This window comes from Tursiops truncatus, chromosome 9, assembly GCF_011762595.2.
Source record: "Tursiops truncatus isolate mTurTru1 chromosome 9, mTurTru1.mat.Y, whole genome shotgun sequence".
In the NCBI taxonomy this organism is placed as follows: Eukaryota; Metazoa; Chordata; class Mammalia; order Artiodactyla; family Delphinidae; genus Tursiops; species Tursiops truncatus.
Window position 1 is genome coordinate 36,697,506 of NC_047042.1, and position 19,441 is coordinate 36,716,946.

Consider the following 19,441-nt stretch of genomic DNA (forward strand, 5'->3'; position numbering starts at 1 on the left):
TTTTTATTTAAATTTAGTTTGTAAAAGTTGTCAACTGTTCAGTTTTTGCTACATGGTAGAAACTCAGATTCCATTTTGGACAGTTGCTTGGTGAGGCGTTATATACAGGTTTCTCATCAAATGCTTACTCTAATCTGTGACACATGAAATATACCCAAGTAACGCTAGGTCTTCCAGAAATAGAAGGATACCAGCATTGTGACAACAATATTATGAGCTCACTACTAAACGTCTGTAAAAGAAAAATTTTGAGGTAATGACCCAAAACACAAACAGATCAAATGTCTATATACCTTTGAAACTGTAGTATAAAATGCAAATCACTTAGATCACTCGTCTGAGCAGACCCAGCTTCTTTTCTTAGGAAAGCTGGAGAAGATGAACTGACCTAAAATTCCCTCAGTCAGCCTTGCTAAAAGATGAGACAAGGCAGGGAGTCTTCAGAAGGCCTCAGTTAATACGCACCTAAGAGCAGCTGCCTCCCACTAATTACATCAGCGGAGATTAGAAACAGATGACCCAGAAAGAGAGGCGCTGCAGGACTAGTACATATCTATGCAGTACAAGGAGAAAGCAAATCCTCGGAGAGCATAATGAAGGAAGCAGGGCAGCCTGAGCAAACCTAGGAAGGCTGGGGCATTGCACGTCCTCAGAAACAACTTGTACCTATCTAATTTGCTGGTTCCAGGTCAGACCAGAAGCTCCAGTTTTATCATCCACTACATAATAATGGGGAGAAGTGTGCACCCTTCAAGCATGTTAGGCTCCAAGCACACCAAACTACATTCATCCTTTGTCTCCCCAAACCACTGCTTTCTCTCATTCCATTCCAGGCACTTTGCAACCACAGTTTCCTCACCAGGAGTACAGCCACAGCTTCTGCCCTTCCTAATTCTATCACTAGAGCAGGCACCATCACATTTATTTTTATATTCTATCAGTAGCCTACAAGTACAGAATAAACCATATTACAGAGGATGCTTTGGGCTCCAAGTAACTCCTAAGCTCAACTCAAACTGGCACATAAATTAGAACACTTATTATCTCACATATCAAGGAGTCCAGAGGTTGTGAGAGCTTCAGTCTGAATATCTCAATGCTTCTCTGAGCTCTGCTTTTCTCACAATGTTGGACACATCCACAAGTTGATAGGATGGTTCCTGGCTTACTGGCCAGGCAAGAAAACATCCAGAGGGAACAAGGGACCTCTCTTCTAGTGCTCTTTTTCAGGAATAAGGAAACCTTTCACAGAAGCCTCCCAGTAACTACCTCCAATATATCTATTACGACAGCCGGGTTATGAGCCAATTCATTGACTAGCCACTCACAAGGAAGATGGGATTATCCTGATTGGTTTAAACAGTTCAGGCTCCACCTCTTGGAACTGGGAATGGAGCCACCTACCTGACTAAAAAGAAGTATGTACCAATACCTTAACCCAGATTCTGCTGTATAGGTAAAAGAATAGAATGGATAATGAATGGACAACCAATAATGGTCAGTACATACATCTCAACAAAGTTGTTGATTGAATAAATGAATAAACAAAAAAAGGTGTGTTCATTTTATTTTACTATTTTGTGCCTTACTTGTTCCTAAATAAAGGGTAGCCTAATATAATGTAAGAACAATGCTGGTCACAAATTTAGATCATTGTTAACAAAACATTACAATTCTAAATATTTGTATTCCTTTGTCGATGTTGATGATTTTCACCATGATTCTTCATACCATTTCTATTCTGGCAAAGTAACTTCTTAGTGGTCCACCTAATATAATCTAGATATTAAAGAAAAGTAATAACCAAAATCTTCCATGTGAATTTTGATGAAGTACTATCATAGGTAATATGCCCATTAGAGTTTTGGATCCTGAATAAGATTTTAATTTTTCATAGTGTGAATACTCAGGTAACTTAGCAACCAGTCAATTATTGATCAATAGAAAAACTCACGTTAGCTTATTCACTCACCTCCCGACCACTTAAAACTTATTTCAAATATGATATCCTTTCAGGATTATATGGAATAAATGTCTATTTTTAAAAAACAAAGTTAAGTGATGGTTATTTTGGAAATAATATAGTATGTTGAGCATAAATAACCAAACACAAGAAGAGAATTTAGCCCTTTGTTGCACCTTTCCCCCCCCCACCCCTTCCAAAACAAAAGAAAGTAAAATAGTTGACAGTGTATGCAATCCCTTCCTATGTACGTAATGTATCTGTAATTCAACTGTGTGAAAATTCAATGACTGGCTGAAGGTGGGACGGTGTCCACTACAAGAAAGCCAAAAAATATTACAAAATCCCTAATTATACCTCTCCCTTTAGAAATATTGCCAACATTTGTACATTCTTTCCTTCAAAACTGAATACTGAACTCCACAAGGAACACACATGAAAAGCAAAGATTAGTCACTTTTGCCATGCTTGATGAGTTCCATCTTTTTCTAATCAGAGGTCACACACTGTGACCCAGGATAATTTTTGGCAGGGTATTTAAAAGAGTTTTGAACTTGTATGCCCTTAAGTAGTGTGTGCACTTTCCATTTCAGTTGTTAGCTGCCTGGGCCTTGAATGTATTTGTGTTTGTTCTCCTAGAAATTATTTTAAGCTTATGAAACTTATGCTTGCACTTAATACTAGAAAAACTTTCATTTTCCATTTTCCACTTGGTTAAAAGAACGGACTGAAAATGCAATGTAATATTGAAATACTTTCATAAACATGGATGCTTAAAGATTCAATGCTGTGAATCTGGACTATTGCTTGACAAGCAGACTACTACTGAAAACTCAAATCATTATTTTTTAATCAGCTGGTGTTTGAAAGTTTAAATTTAAAATGCTAAGATTGGGTCATCAATTTATAATGAACAAAATACAAGCTGTTGGAAAGTCCAACTTTAGAAATTTGAGAATGACTAACTGTAATGATTGTTTTGGCCTGAATTGTAGTTCAGTCCTGCTCTATGACTTGAAGAGAGCTTGGAGCCCCACTCAGGACCCCACTACAGAGGAGGCACTGCCAGCTAAACACTAACCTCGAAGAAAAGCTTCAAGGGCCACACTCAGTGCCCTTGAAAAGCATTCCCTGCAGTTGGGGACACGTTGGCTTAGTGCCTGGCACTTCCTGAAGAAGCTGGATCAGTCTGGGTGGCAACTGGGAGGTAATCAATCCTTCTGACAGCAGGACAAAGGTGTGTGAGTTCTGGGAAATACATGCAGGACCATTGGAGGAATGCTGATCTAGGGCACTTTACAAAGGATCCTGCCCAAATGGGCAGTTTGCCAAGGCCAGGAGATGCTCAGTTGTAAGTACCACTGGGATACAAGGTGAAAGGGAGGTCAGGAGTGGCCAGCGAAGAGGAATTAGAGTTGGAGGAACCTAGCAGGGGAGCTTCTGAATAACCCATCAAGAGAAGTAAACTCTGAACATGTTGACACCAGAGGGTGCAAATCAAATAGAAACTTTGTTTTTCCTTTGCCTTTCCTCTGCCTCCACTCCTCCCCATTCCATACCAACCCTGGAGAAGGCTAGGGTGGAGGTGAGAGGCAAGGGAAACAACCAACCACACCCCCCTTGCTAATGAAGCAGGCAGGTGGCCATCTGCAGTCAGTCCTAGCTGGATAAGGGAGGGGAGATAGAGGGATGTCTCATTTATGAATTAACATATTCACCTCCACATTCTCATTTCTGAACTGAGAGTATGACTATGTCTCAAAATGGACTGTAAGCTTTTGAACTACGTAAGAGAGATAAGAAAGGTCATGAGACTGCCCAAGTTTTCTTCCGGGAAACTGGGAAGCAATAGCTTCCACTGAGCAGTTTTGAAAGCACATGGGAGAAAAAAGTAAAGTTCCAGTCTGATAACATTTCACAAATCGTGCTATTCAATATACCTGTTTATATATATAAAGTTTCTTACCTAAATTAAAATTAGGAGTATAAAGTATTAATACTTTTCATGATCAGTTCTATTAAAAACATGAAATTAAGATAGCAATTTAATTATAGAACCATTTAAGATCAAATATCATATTACCTTGTTATGATGTAGCCATAAGTATTTTAATTTTTTAAACCTAGAAAGATCAATGACCTCTGTCAGTTCCCTGGAAACGAAAACAAAAAACGAACATTAGCAATGATTAATTCATTCATGGGTAAGGTGGCTTATGTAGTATGACTCTGGGGGAACTGGAAAGGCCTCTCTGTCCTTTCAAAATTACTGGCACCCTTATATGTGCTAACTTCCTAAATTCCGTCTTCAAAACTTCATGCACTTGGGTTAAGATTTTTGTCAGCTAGTAAAATGAATACTAAAAGAGAATTTTATGACATTAGTAGAAACTTATACCTCATTATGACTGAATTTTGGGGGACCTTAATTTTAAAAGATTTCACTGAGGAGAGAGCAGAGGAAGAAAAGTGCAGAAGACATGGGACTTAAGGTAAATATGGGAAACAGCCTTGACTCCTGCTTCAACAGTGCCTGCAGGGTCCTTACTTTGAGGTTGTCCAGATCTTGGCCAAACCGGATTTAAGACATGGAAATTGCAGGACACCAAGAGACAGAGACTGGGTTAAGTGTTTTATTCTCCCTTTGTTGTTTATTAAATATGGGGTCAAAAATGTTACCCATCTTTCTTGAACTGTGCAGGACTCCAGCTGCCCAAGTGGTCATGAGTCTTTTTGGTGATGCAGCTCACTCAGCGAAGGGGCACACGTAGGGTGTGGTGGAGGAGCTGTCAGCAAAGAGAGCATAGCCTCTGCAGATAGTTGGCCCTTTGACTGCTGTGGGCTGGAGTATTCTGATCTCTTTTATTTCTTAGGACAGAAATCGTGAGCCCAGGCCAGGTATATACACATATATGTCTCTATACACTTATAGAGCACACTCTGTGTGCAAGGCACTTTTCTAAACACTTTAAAAAATACTAATGTTAATTAATATTACATTTATTAACTTGTTGTAGCAACATCCTTTCACAATTATATTTAACCTTGGGACACTGAGGGACTAATTTTTTTAAATGTTTATGAAAACATTTTTTGTCATGCAAACAACATTTTTAAACAAAAGAAACCCTTTTCGCCAACTTTTTATATTGGAAAATTCCAAACCTAAGAAAAGTTGAAGGAATAGTACAGTGCATGCCTTCATAGTTTTTAATATTTTGCCACATTTATGCTCACTCTCTTATCTATATATACAATATATCTATTTGTGGGTTGATAATTTTCTTGGTGAATCATTTGAAAATAAGTTGCAGACTCTGATTCGTAAATACTTCAGCACACACATCCCTCAAATAAGGACGCTGTCCTGCATAACCCCCATACCATTATCACACTTAGGAAAATTAAAATTGAATTCAATGATATCATCTAATACACTACTATTAATATTCAGATTGTTCCTGTTGCTCCTACATTTCTTTTATAGATTTTTTCTTTGTTTAAACCCAGAATCCCATCAACATTCATGCCTTGCATTTTCAGTTGGTATAACCCCTTAGTCTTCTTAAATTTAGAATAGTCACCTTCTCTTCTTTGTTGACTTTAACATTTACTTTCTTTTTTTTTTTTTTTTTTTGCGCTACGCGGGCCTCTCACTGTTGTGGCCTCTCCCGTTGCGGAGCACAGGCTCTGCAGCCTCCACGGCATGTGGGATCTCCCCGGACCGGGGCACGAACCCGTGTCCCCTGCATCAGCAGGCGGACTCTCAACCACTGCGCCACCAGAGAAGCCCTTAACATTTACTTCCTGAAGAGTCCGGGACAGTTGTCTGATAGATGTCTCACATTCCTGATTTGTCTGATTGCTTCCTCATGATTAAATTCAAGGTAGATCATTTTTTAGTTACAAAGGTGGTAGTTACTGCATCACACCGGGAGGCAAAATGATGCCACTTTGTCCCATTCTTGGTGAAGCTAAGTTCAGTCATTTGGTTAAGGCGGAATCTGCCAGTACTCTCCGTTGTGAAAGTACAAATTTTATCATTGAAAAGTAATATCTGGGGCAAAACTCTGAGTGATTTGACATTGTATATACTGCAAAATGATCACCAGAGGAAATCCAGTTACTGAAACCATACAAAGTTAATATAATACTATTGACCGTATTCGTCATGCTGTACATTACATTCCCAAGACTTATTTTACAACTGGAAGTTTGTACCTCTTGATCCCGTTCACATATATCATGCCCCACCCCCAAATCCCTCTCCCCTCTGTAACCGCCAACCTGCAGAGAACAGATTAGTGGTCCCCAATAACTATTTATTTAATGGCTTTAGCTTTGATTAATAACCTTTACCTGAATCAGTAGATTTGGTATTATGAAATGGTAATTTTTCTAATGCTCTCATTCTTTTTACATTTATTAGCTGGTATTCTATAAAAAAGATCTTCCCCTCCCCTTTATTTCTCTCATTCCTTCTCATCTCCACCTTTCTTATTTGAATAGTTTTTTCTTAATCTTTTCTTACTTTTTTTTTTTTTATTCTCAAATTATCCCAAACAAAAGACTTTTCAAGCAGCCCACCTTGTCCTTTTGACATGTACCGTTAGTCTTCGAGCACTTCCCTGGCACAACAAAATATTCTAGGCTTCTTCAAAGCAACTTCTAATAGATTTACACACAAAATGCATTCTCCTCTTTCACTGTAGATGTGTAGCTAATTTCTGGGAGGGGAATTTGGACCCTGACACATTTAAACTATTGCATTGGACAACAATGATATTATGTTAGCTTCATTATTTCCTACGAAAAATAAAGCAATCACTACATGGTAGCAGAGAAACTCAAGCCCCACTAAGAGTATCTCTCCAAGAATTCCCAGGAAAGTTATTTTAATATATTAATGCTTAAAAATATCAACTGTGCCAAATAAGTGTCATTAATTTTCTTGTATTAGTAGTACTGGTGCTGAACTTCCTGCTATTAGATAATGTAATAAAGTGGCTTACTGTTGAGGGGAATTTAACTCAAGTCAGAAGGGTTTATTCTGCATATAAACCCATCCTAAATCAATAATGCGCTGTTACATTTTAAGGTGAGGCCAACGGAAGAAAATGATAGGAAATTCTACTACTAATGCTGGCAATGACTCGTGCTGACAATAATACGTCAACTCTGTTGTTACAGTATATGTGCTGCATGATTTCTCAAGGAAACACTGACAGGATATTTTCCAAGGGCAACAAAGACTTAGGCAAATAACCCAGTTTACCCAGTTTATTGGCATCTGGACTGCGAAACATTTCTTGTACCCAAATGGATTAAATGATGACTTAGTATTCTTAGGATTCAAAACGTATTGTCCTCTAATTGAGAAGACCACCAATTACCACTGTCAGAAGATCAATATTTCTATTTTTTTCTAGTGTTTTAAAGCTTTTCTTATTGTTATCTACTTATCTTAGTGATCAAGAGTGTACAGTTTTTAAAATCATGAAAGGCTTAGAGATGCAATCTTTTGAAGACAAGAAAAATATTTATTGTTATTATAAAACTAACTGATCTATAGGAAGGTTCAAAGCATGACCTTAAGTTTGTCAGAATTACCCACCATACGTGTTCCATTCTAAGATGTATATTTTAAAAAATCTTATATTTGTCAGCTATATATTCCCTTACTACCAAGAGATTCAGGGCCATTACAGAAATAAATATTATTCTAAATATTATTCACCACACTAATAAACTAAAACATATTAATATAAAACAAAATAAATATGTTTATTAATAAAGGATTTCCTCAAATCACTAGAGATAAAGTGATTAACTTCATTGATAAAGTAGGACATTTTCTTTAAAAAGCAGCTAAGTTCCGAATATTACGTACATGTAGAAATATGTTAAGTCTATTTAAAAATAATACATGGAATTCACAGAGATCAGAAGGTATGAAGAAGGGAAAGAAGAGTAGGAATACAGTCATTACGATGAAAATGCTAACTGTGACTACACAGGTGTCACTTGTTGGCTAGTAAAACCTGTGCTGTCTGCATCTAACGGAACACATCCTTCCTCTTCCACCTGGGTTCTATCTCAGGCACCGTGATTCCTCTGTAGAAGAAGAACCCAACTTTGCTGTCTGCCACCTTGGGGAGTTGGAGTGGAAACAAAGAAATCGATATAAAGAAGTTATATAAGGGAGAAGTTTCATACTTACCAGTAAAATTAGTATAAAGGTTGTTAGGTAGAGATTATAGTATAATAGGGGTTATTATTATAGTATAGTGGTATAATGAGTCATTATTCTCTAATAGTAGTAGTAACATTAACTGCACTAATGCTGATTGAGTACTTACTGTGTACCAGACCCTTCTCTACCTTCTACTAACTCACCTAATCTTCACAACAACCCTGTGAAGCAGATAGTACTGTTATATGCAGGCAGTAGGTTTGCCAGATAAAACACAGGATACACAGTTATATGTGAATTTCAAAGAAACAACAAATGTCCCAATGCAGTGTGGGACATACTTATACTAAAAAAATTATATTCATTTGTTTCTCTGAAATTCACATGTAACTGGATGTTCTATATTTTTATTGGCTAAACCTGACAACCCTAACAGAGAGGCTTGTGACCCACCCACGGTCACCCAGCTGGAAGAGAGAGAACTGGGATTCAAACTCAGCCTGACTCCATAATCTTCGTTGTTATCCATTTCAGGATCCTGCATCTCCAATAGAGACTCTGGTTGCCAACGAGCGTGTGCTACTTGCCTATCCACAGAAGGGGAAAACAATGGAAGAGAACATTTGAATCTATGAAACATAACATGATGCTCTTCTATTTCACATATAAAGCACACTTACTTTTGAGAAAGAAACAGCTCAAAGACATCAGCATCCCTCTTGTGGCCACATATCTTTAGTTGATCTTCAACTGCCTGATAACATATAATTAATCTGTCAAGCCACATTCCACTGAGCAAAAATACTGAGACATTTACAGTCAATAACAATAATGTCTACAAGAAGATCAAAAGAAAGGTGAATATGGAGGCAACCACTCTAAACTGATAAATTCCAACGCTACAATTATACATTACTTAATCATTTTTGTGGTTGAATTTCATTATCCTTAATCTCGGGCACAGATGTGTAAATATCAGTCCTTCAAGCATGGAGGACTGATATTTGGTAGGTTTTCCATATTTGCAGAAGACACAGTATCCAGGTTGGAGGTGGAGGGAGTAGAGTATAATGTACATTATCATATAGGGGCTTGGCACCCTGTAAATTCTCAATACATGTCAGACAAATGAATGAATGAGTGAATAAATGTTTTCTTTTCTCTGCAAAGAAAGTGTCTTCATGTTTCAAGAGTTACTGACACACTTGCACAATGGGAATTTTTGGTGGAGAAGTAGCGATTTTTATTCCCATAGGTTATTTTTGGAAAACACACATCCAACAACAGCTATTTAACTGCTTTGCTCTTTCTTCTTAAGGTCCTTTACTAAACTACAGACTAACATGTATAGGCCACATGGCCTAAGATGATATGGAAAAATTAAAGCCCATCTATAATTTGTCAATGAGGAAGTAAAGCTAACAAGACACAACAAAAGTGGAAAGTATAATCATTGCACTTCTGGAAGCTGACAAACATTGTAATTACCAGAGTCAAAACAATCACCAAATTTCAGCTGGGATTCATTGTGGGTGGTGAGGTAGTAATGTCAGTAAGGGATTTATGAAATTTTGACAATGGTTTTATTATTTAGTAGAGGACATTAGAAGAGCTAGATTTAATGGGATGAACAAATATCTGAAGAAGTGAAAAAGACAGATACCCCAGGGATGGAGAGCAGCTGCTAATTTATATCCCAAACTTCCTTTGCGACCCTGCTACACAACCTGAATCTTGGGGCTTAGAGAATTTATTGGCTCAGGTGTAGGCATTTCCATCAGGGTATTTTTGTGGCCATGATAAGTGAGCTGAATCTGGGGCTTAGAAAAACCCAATGGATCAGTCTTAGGCATCCACATCTGGGAATTTTAATTTAACATCCAAACCATCAGCTTCTACTGTACACAGTCAATCTCAATTTCACCAAAGTGTTTGGAATGTTAAAGCCTGGTCAAATTAGAATTAAAATTTTGCAGCTATTAAAATTACAAACTTGCTTTTAACTTACTCCCACAATTTCACATCTAGCACTCAGAAATACACCAGTACATACACACACATGCAAAATGTGAATACCACTGCTCATCTCATACATACATTGTAGTTGTGAAATATGCCCCATTAATTGGAATATGGGTTAAATTAAAATGTAACTTCTTTCTGGGCTTCCCTGGTGGCGCAGTGGTTGAGAGTCCGCCTGCCGATGCAGGGGACACGGGTTCGTGCCCCGGTCCGGGAGGATCCCACATGCCGCGTGAGCGGCTGGGCCCCTGAGCCATGGCCGCTGAGCCTGTGCGTCCGGAGCCTGGGCTCCGCAACGGGAGAAGCCACAGCAGTGGGAGGCCCGCGTGCCGAAAAAAAAAAAAATGTAACTTCTCAATAGAACGTTGTGCAGTAGCTTAAAAATGTAGACAGATGGATATCTAGACCTATAAAGATATCCAAAATATATTTTTAAGTTAAAATGTCATAGGCAGTTTTGTTACCAATGATATTTATATGCACACAAGATGCACACACTCCAAGTTACTAACAAGTTATCACTTGAGATCATGAGGGATTGTCATTTTTTAAGCAATCCACTTTTCAATAATGTTTGAATATTTTATGATAAACACATATTAACTTAGTAATCAGAAATTAATACACATTTTGAACATTTTAGCCATGGAATGAGTATTTTAGGATTTAAATCAAATTTTGAAAATAAAAACATGAAAAGGAAAATTGAAACTATCGTCATAATATGTGAATCACTGATGTAATTAATTATTTATTTACACAGCTCTTTATCATGGCATGTTTCCTTCCAACTGAAAACTTCATACGAATCTGGTAACAAGAAAGTGTCAAAATGCCAAAGAACTCAAAAATGTGCCAAGAAGTTTCAACTTTCAGTGAATCCGTGGTGGAGCAGTTCCAGTTCCCAAACAACAAACAACTGCACTAGCAGCATATTCCTTTCATCTAAAGAAGCACAAGAATTCTTTCCCTGGACTATTTTTTTTATTGTGGTAAAATATACATAATATAGAATTTACTGTTATAACTGTACAGTTTTGTAGCATTAAGTGCACTCACACTGCTGCTCAGCCATTACCACCATCCATTTTCAGAAGTTTTTCATCTTCCTCAAATGAAACTCCGTACCCATTATACACTAACTCCTCATTTCTTCCCCTGTTGCTGACACCCACCCTTCTACTTTCAATCTATAAATTTGACTACCCTAAGTACCTCAAATAAATGGAGTCAGGCAGTATTTGTCTTTTTGCGACTGGCTTATTTCCCTTAGCATAATGTCTCCAAGAATCATCTATGTTGTGATGTATGCCAGGATTTCCTTCCTTTTTAAGGCTGAATAATATTCCATTGTATGTATATACCACATTTTGTTTTTCCATTTAACTATCAATGGACACTTGGGTTGTTTCCACTTTTTGGCTTTTGTGAATAATGTTGCTATGAACATGGGTATACAAATATCTGAGTCCCTGCTTACACTTGGTTTGAGTATATATTCAGAAGTGGAATTGCTGGATCACATGGTAATTGTATATTTAGTTTTTTAAGGAATTGCGATACTATTTTTCACAACAGCTGCACACAACAGCACTCTTTAATATGAACATTTTTTAAGTCGTAGGTCCAAACAGATCATTCAGCCATTTATTGAACCACAAACTACTTTGTCTTAGTTCAGGCTATGACTAGTTTAGTCTGAGACTAGCTAGTAAATGTAGCAATGAATCAGGAAAGGTGCCTACTCTCTATGACTAAACTATTAGTAAGAGAAGGAAGTATACACAATGTTGCAAAAGAAGGTTGCAAATATTAAGGGCTAAGAGAAAAGGAAAATATGCTCTGGTGAATTCAGAGGAAGAAGAAAATACTGTCAACCCTGGGAACTTTGAGAGGATTTTAGGGCAGCACTGACAATTGGGCTGGATCTGAAACGGTGAGGAGAAATGAGAGACAGATATCGATGGATGGGCATTTTAGACACAGGGGAGTAAGTACACAAAGGAGAAAAAGCAGGGGAAGAACGTGTGAGGCGTTAGGGTTGTACAGCCTTTGGCTGCAGGGAAAGGCACAGGGAAGGCAATTGTGAGGAATCAATTTTAAAAGGTGGATTAGGGTCATATTATTTGTGCTAACTTTGAAATTTAGGCTCAGAAGTGTGCACCCACTGCTCAAACAAAACTTTTATAGGTCCTAAGAATGCTAACCTAAAATCACATATTTTATGTAATCTGAAATTTAAATTTAATTTAATTTTATACGAGATATATATACATATACATGAAATATATATACTAACTGCATGGTAAAATCAGTGTAAGGAATTCCAATAAAGTTCTGATTTTTCCCATGACAACTACATCAATGCTTTTAAGTAATATGCAATATCAAGTTATTTCAAAATCATTTTTCCTCCTTTTTTTGTGCCCTTGTTTTGTCGGGCTGTAAAAGAATGGGCTTAATAACTATTGGGTAATTCATCACTGCACTCAATTCTGGGGCAATAGAGAAGTCTTATAGGATTTTTAAACTGGAGAAAAGATGTGACAAAGCTAAATCTCAGGAAGATGACTGTAGCAGCACCATATATGATGGCCTGGGGTGAAGACAGAACTGCAGATAGGAAGCAAGGCTGCCTCTGGAAAATCAAGTCAAGAGCTGATGAGCCTGCCCCAGGACAGTAGCAACGGAGAATAAGCAGGGAACAGATATGACATGTGATGTACAAAGAGAACTGATGGGATCTGGCAAGTAACTAGAGGCCGAGAATAAGGGCAAGAGAAGTCACAGGTGATGACGATTGTGTGATGACATGATGATGAGACAGGTGACTGGGAGGGAAGATGCTTGCAGTTGAGAAATGCTGAAACTGAGGCACTGGTGGAACATACAAGTCAAGCCGTCCACCAGGAAGCTGCAAGTGGGAGAGCGGATCTCACCAGAGATGTCAGGGTGGGTGTGTACAGACTGGCCGGTCGGCCAGCACAGAGGAGAGTGGGACACAGGTAAGTTCATCGTAAACTGTCTATATTTAGAAAGAGGAGGGGAGAACCAAGCTGGATAAGGAGAAAGACGGGGGATTTTTATAAAGCGAGGAAGAGAAACAAAAAGACAGTGGGAGCTGAGAGGGAGGATTTCAAGAAGGTAGAATTTGAATCTGCAGTGTTGCATAGGGTGGTAGAGGATACCACTCAGAAAAGGTATTCAGGGGTTTCCCTGGTGGCGCAGTGGTTGAGAGTCCGCCTGCCGATGCAGTGCACACGGGTTCGTGCCCCGGTCCGGGAGGATCCCACATGCCGCGGAGCGGCTGGGCCCGTGAGCCATGGCCCCTGAGCCTGCGCGTCCGGAGCCTGTGCTCCGCAACGGGAGAGGCCACAACAGTGAGAGGCCCGCGTACCGAAAAAAAAAAAAAAAAAATTTTTCAGCAACCTGATGAGGAGGAAATGTTAGCTTTCAAATTAAGTGATTGACAAAACAGGAAAATAAAAACAATCCAACACAGAACTTGGGTGTAGACAGTTCTAGCATGGAAAGAATAAAAGCAACTTCTTCCACGGCAGATGCCTTGGAATCTGGATAAAGGAGAAAAATGTTTGAAAATTGTGGGATTATTAAATCCTAGAAGAATCAAGACTGTATTAAAAACTATAGAAGGAAATATCCTTGCTTTGACGATTTACATACTGTAATGATAGATAAATTCCTATACCTACATGCAATACACAGGCACCACAAGTTAGTTAAGATTTAGTGTGAAGTTTTCAGTTCATTACAGAACTTTCAGCCTTGATTAATCATCATAGCCCCCAGCCTTTCTAGACAAGTGTGAGAACTCAAGAACACCTTGCTAGGTCCTAAGTGGCATAACACAATTTTGACATTTTTTTTCCACTCAAATATTCTTTTAGCCATTATCTTAACTGCCCTCAATTCTGCTTGTATTGTCCTCAAAGAACTTTTCCTCCCCGGTGTGTCGATCTGCACTTTAGGGAAACATTTCAGTGTTATATATATGTGTATATATATATATCTCCTTTGGAGAGTCAAGACTCCAAATTTATGGCCTTATTACCTAATCTCTAAACTGCCATAATTATATATTCAGGAGATATTAAGTGGGAAAAAGTCAGTATATATCAGTTAGTGTGGATCGGGGCAGTCCCCAACCCCCACCCAGGTGATTACAGGCCTCTAGCCCCAGTGGAGGGTTTGGCTGAGGTCCGCCGTTGCTCCATCCCTCCACCCTGGATCCCAGGGGTGGCTTCCAGAAGATTAGGGCATCTGACAGGCCCCCTCCTCACCGCCCCCGCCCCTGCCCCCGCCCCGAAATGCTCCGTGATCTGGGGAAGGGGGAGATGCTTACTCTACGGCTGATTTCCAGGGCGGCATCTGCCGCCTTCGCTTGGCTTGTCGTGTGTTGGAAGGCACAGGGCAGATGTTCGAGGTACCCAGTCATCAGGACACAGGGGGACTCAGCAGCACCTATGATCAACCCAGCCTGGCCTGCGGCTGATTGTTCTGACGGTTACCAACAGTTACCGGAACCTTGTTGACTAACAGCCAATCCAAAGTAGGGAAGATCTGAAGCCAAATCCTGACTTCTGTGACGTTCCCGCGTGTGACCCTGCAAGACCCCACGTCGTACCTCAGATACACTAGTGTTTCCCCTGCGCCGGGTACTGCGTGCCATACATGCCGGAAAGACAGCATATGCCAGAGACCATGAGTGTGTCAGAGGACCCCAACTGCAGTCACCGAGTAATAATAATTTTATTGAGATCTAAATATCAGAAAATTTACGTTTCTGAAAATTAGATGGGTCTGGAAAACACTGGCCGTCCCGGAGGGTAGGGGTGAAGCAGTGCCTGACAGAGTCCTAGTGGAGCTTAAGGCAAAAGGAAAAAAAAATCAATACTGCTGACCCTCTCTTTATTTGAAAATTTGACATTTTGTTCGTCATGTATGTCTTGCATTAATTTTGATTTTCTAAAAACATTGCATTAAGGTTTATTTTGCTAAGTTGAGTCACTATTTGGCCAGTCTCTTCCAATCTTGAAGACTTCAAGACTATCTTATGATCTTATTTATGAGTTTGGTTCTCCTCTAGCTTGGGAAACTTCAGAGGCAGGATTCTGTCTGTGCCATCACTGTTTTTTGCCAGGACCTAACACACTGCATTTAATAAATGTTGATTCAACTGAATGGGTTGGTTTCTTGGCTCCAAATTTGAACTTGAAATCTAGGAATTAAATGTAATTTTTTGAAATGCGTCAAGCTACTGCATTAAAAAATGCTGGTATTGGAATAGAGCGTTTAAAAAAGTCTCAGTGAAGAAATCAAACAGACTTTTTTTTTTGAGAAAAAGAAATATTTTACTTTGACATAATTTCAGGATTGCGGAAAAGCTGCAAGAATAATACAAGAATTCCTGAATACCCATCACCAAGATTCCAAATGTAAATATATTACTACATTTTTTTTCTTGCTCTCTCTCTCATTTAAAAGTAATTTGTGGATATATTGCCTTTCTACACCTAAATTCTTCAGTGTGTTTCCCCAAAAGCAAGGAATTCTCTTTTAAAAACACAGTCCCATTATTGAAATCAGAAATTAATATTGCTATAATAATATTATATAATCTACAGAACTTATTCATAGCTCTCTGATTATTTCAATAATGTACTTGGTAGCAAAAAAAAAAAAAAAAAAAAAATCCAAGATCATGCATTGCATTTCATCTTGTCTCTCTTTAGTTTCCTTTAATCTGGAGCAGTTTCTGAGTCTGTCTTTATATTTCATGACCTTGACAATTTTTAGGAGTACAAGCCGGTTATTTTGTAGCACGGCTCTCAGTTTGGGTTTGATGTCTCCTCGTGACTAGATCCAGGTTATGGACTTTTTGCTGGGATACTGCAGAGGTGATGTTGAGTGCTTTTCAGTGCATCACTTCAGGAGGCAGTTGCTGTCAATTAATCCCGTTACTGGTAGTGTTACATTTGATTATTCAATTAAGGTCATACCTGCCACGTTTCTCCAGTCAAATAGTAAAGTTACTATTTTATCTTTGTAATGTATAGGTTTCTTGTGGGGAGATACTTTGAAACTATGTAATATCATTATTCCTCAAATCAAACACACTATTTTTAGTACTTCTAAAAATTATTTGAGCCTTTTGGGGTAGGTGGGTGGGTAAAAGTCTTCCCAGTTATCATTGAGAGAGTAATCATCTGAAAACTATTGTTTAAATAGCTTTTATCCCAGAAATAAAAATCAGATGAGAAGAATGGTCCACTGAGAAAAGGTATAAAATAATTTACTAGCCTCTTGTCTCCCACATTTGCTGTTAATATGCGTTACAACATTTCAGATATCATTCATGAATATTCTACATGGAAAAATGGAAATGCATACTACTTGGTCAATTTTGTACATTACACAAATGTCAGTTTTAGAACCATATGCAAGCAATCAGAGAAGAAAAGGAAATAAAAGGAATCCAAATCGGAAAAGAAGTAAAGCTGTCACTGTTTGCAGATGACATGATAATATACATAGAGAATCCTAAAGATGCTACCAAAAAACTCCTACAGCTAATCAATGAATTTGGTAAAGTAGCAGGATACAAAATTAATGCACAGAAATCTCTGGCATTCCTATACACTAATGATGAAAAATCTGAAAGTGAAATCAAGAAAACACTCCCATTTACCACTGCAACAAAAAGAATAAAATATCTAGGAATAAACCTACCTAAGGAGACAAAAGACCTGTATGCAGAAAATTATAAGATACTGATGAAAGAAATTAAAGATGATACAAATAGATGGAGAGATATACCATGTGCTTGGATTGGAAGAATCAACATTGTGAAAATGACTCTACTACCCAAAGCAATCTACAGATTCAATGCAATCCCTATCAAACTACCACTGGCATTTTTCACAGAACTAGAACAAAAAATTTCACAATTTGTATGGAAACACAAAAGACCCCGAATAACCAAAGCAATCTTGAGAAAGGAAATTGGAGCTGGAGGAATCAGGCTCCCTGACTTCAGACTATACTACAAAGTTACAGTAATCAAGACAGTATGGTACTGGCACAAAAACAGAAAGATAGATCAATGGAACAGGATAGAAAGCCCAGAGATAAACCCATGCACATATGGTCACCTTATCTTTGATAAAGGAGGCAGGAAAGGACAGCCTCTTCAATAAGTGGTGCTGGGAAAACTGGACAGCTACATGTAAAAGTATGAGATTAGATCACTCCCTAACACCATACACAAAAATAAGCTCAAAATGGATTAAAGACCTAAATGTAAGGCCAGAAACGATCAAACTCTTAGAGGAAAACATAGGCAAAACACTCTATGACATAAATCACAGCAAGATCCTTTTTGACCCACCTCCTAGAGAAATGGAAATAAAAACAAAAAGAAACAAATGGGACCTAATGAAACTTCAAAGCTTTTGCACAGCAAAGGAAACCATAAACAAGACCAAAACACAACCCTCAGAATGGGAGAAAATATTTGCAAATGAAGCAATTGACAAAGGATTAATCTCCAAAATTGACAGGCAGCTCATGCAGGTCAATAACAAAAAAACAAACAACCCAATCCAAAAATGGGCAGAAGACCTAAATAGACATTTCTCCAAAGAAGATATACAGACTGCCAACAAATACATGAAAGAATGCTCAACATCATTAATCATTAGAGAAATGAAAATCAAAACTACAATGAGATATCATCTCACACCAGTCAGAATGGCCATCATCAAAAAATCTAGAAACAATAAATGTTGGAGAGGGTGTGGAGAAAAGGGAACACTCTTGCACTGCTGGTGGGAATGTGAATTGGTACAGCCACTATGGAGAACAGTATGGAGGTTCCTTAAAAAACTACAAATAGAACTACCATATGACCCAGCAATCCCACTACTGGGCATATACCCTGAGAAAACCATAATTCAAAAAGAGTCATGTACCAAAATATTCATTGCAGCTCTATTTACAATAGCCCGGAGATGGAAACAACCTAAGTGTTCATCATCGGATGAATGGATAAAGAAGATGTGGCACATATATACAATGGAATATTACTCAGCCATAAAAAAGAAACGAAATTGAGCTATCTGTAATGAGGTGGATAGACCTAGTGTCTGTCATACAGAGTGAAGTAAGTCAGAAAGAGAAATACAAATACCGTATGCTAACACATATATATGGAATTTAAGAAAAAAAAATGTCATGAAGAACCTAGGGGTAAGACAGGAATAAAGACACAGACCTACTAGAGAATGGACTTGAGGATATGGGGAGGGGGAAGTGTAAGCTGTGACAAAGCCAGAGAGAGGCATGACATATATAAACTACCAAACGTAAGGTAAATAGCTAGTGGGAAGCAGCCGCATAGCACAGGGAGATCAGCTCGGTGCTTTGTGACCCCCTAGAGGGGTGGGATAGGGAGGGTGGGAGGGAGGGAGACACAAGAGGGAAGAAACATGGGAACATATGTATATGTATAACTGATTCACTTTGTTATAAAGCAGAAACTAACACACCATTGTAAAGCAATTATACCCCAATAAAGATGTTAAAAAAAAACACACACACCATTGTAAAGCAATTATACTCTAATAAAGATGTTAAAAAAAAAACAGTTCAATTAAAAACAAATACTTTCAGAGAGCATCTTACAGAAGTAAACTACTAACAAGTTAATTTCTATTAGAATCACATTTAAAGATTATATTGTTGATTAATTTTTTAATCTTTTTACCTTATACCGATTAAGAAGAGGAAAATAAATTTTAAAAAGAACAGCTCTGTTCTTAGGAAAGGAATTCAGAAACTCATTTATTATAAGGTCTTCACGTGTTCCCTCTTCAAGAAAAATTTACAATTTAAGTGATCACAAGGAATAAAATAATGGAAATTTAAAATGGAATGTGAAAGCTGGCGGTTAGTGAAGGCACTTCTTGGATAAAAGGTTCTCCCTAGACGTCCTCACATGGCTGATCTACAAAAGAAGTATCCCTAGCAGAGTGAGCAGAGAGAACTTTTACCTCCATTTGGTGGGATTATAGCTGAGCAATCCAGCCTGAAATTTTAAAAATTTGTGTAAAATGTACATTCTCCTTTATAATCAATCTTGTTTTAATATAAAAATAAAGTGGCTCCCCCCAACCCCTCTCAAATCTTTGAGTAATATTTACATTGAAGCAAGACATCCTGTGTTTACCCTGTGGCTTTACCTC

General features: G+C 38.2%; 1 protein-coding gene and 1 long non-coding RNA gene across 5 annotated transcripts in view; one reads left to right on the top strand and one right to left on the bottom strand.

Moving 5' to 3' along the window:
* The window catches only part of LRRC72 (leucine rich repeat containing 72), a 42,513-nt gene extending 27,837 nt beyond the window's left edge, over positions 1 to 14,676 (bottom strand). The window contains exons 1-3 of one of the 4 annotated variants that reach the window (XM_019931442.2): positions 14,542 to 14,676; positions 8,837 to 8,910; positions 4,047 to 4,116 (exon numbers count right to left, since the gene is read on the bottom strand). In XM_019931442.2, coding sequence (XP_019787001.1) covers positions 4,047 to 4,116; positions 8,837 to 8,910; positions 14,542 to 14,634 — 237 coding nt within the window. In that variant the 5' untranslated portion in view covers positions 14,635 to 14,676. Of the gene's footprint in view, positions 1 to 4,046; positions 4,117 to 8,004; positions 8,190 to 8,609; positions 8,656 to 8,836; positions 8,911 to 14,541 lie in introns of those variants that run through there. The other 3 variants (XM_073809657.1, XM_073809659.1, XM_073809658.1) reach the window with 3 other exon arrangements.
* A 203-nt stretch (positions 14,677 to 14,879) lies between these two features.
* Positions 14,880 to 19,441, top strand: part of LOC141279463 (uncharacterized) — a 32,440-nt gene continuing 27,878 nt past the window's right edge. The window contains exons 1-2 of the long non-coding RNA XR_012333720.1: positions 14,880 to 14,936; positions 15,571 to 15,634. This is a non-coding gene — a long non-coding RNA (uncharacterized lncRNA). The remainder of the gene's footprint in view (positions 14,937 to 15,570; positions 15,635 to 19,441) is intronic.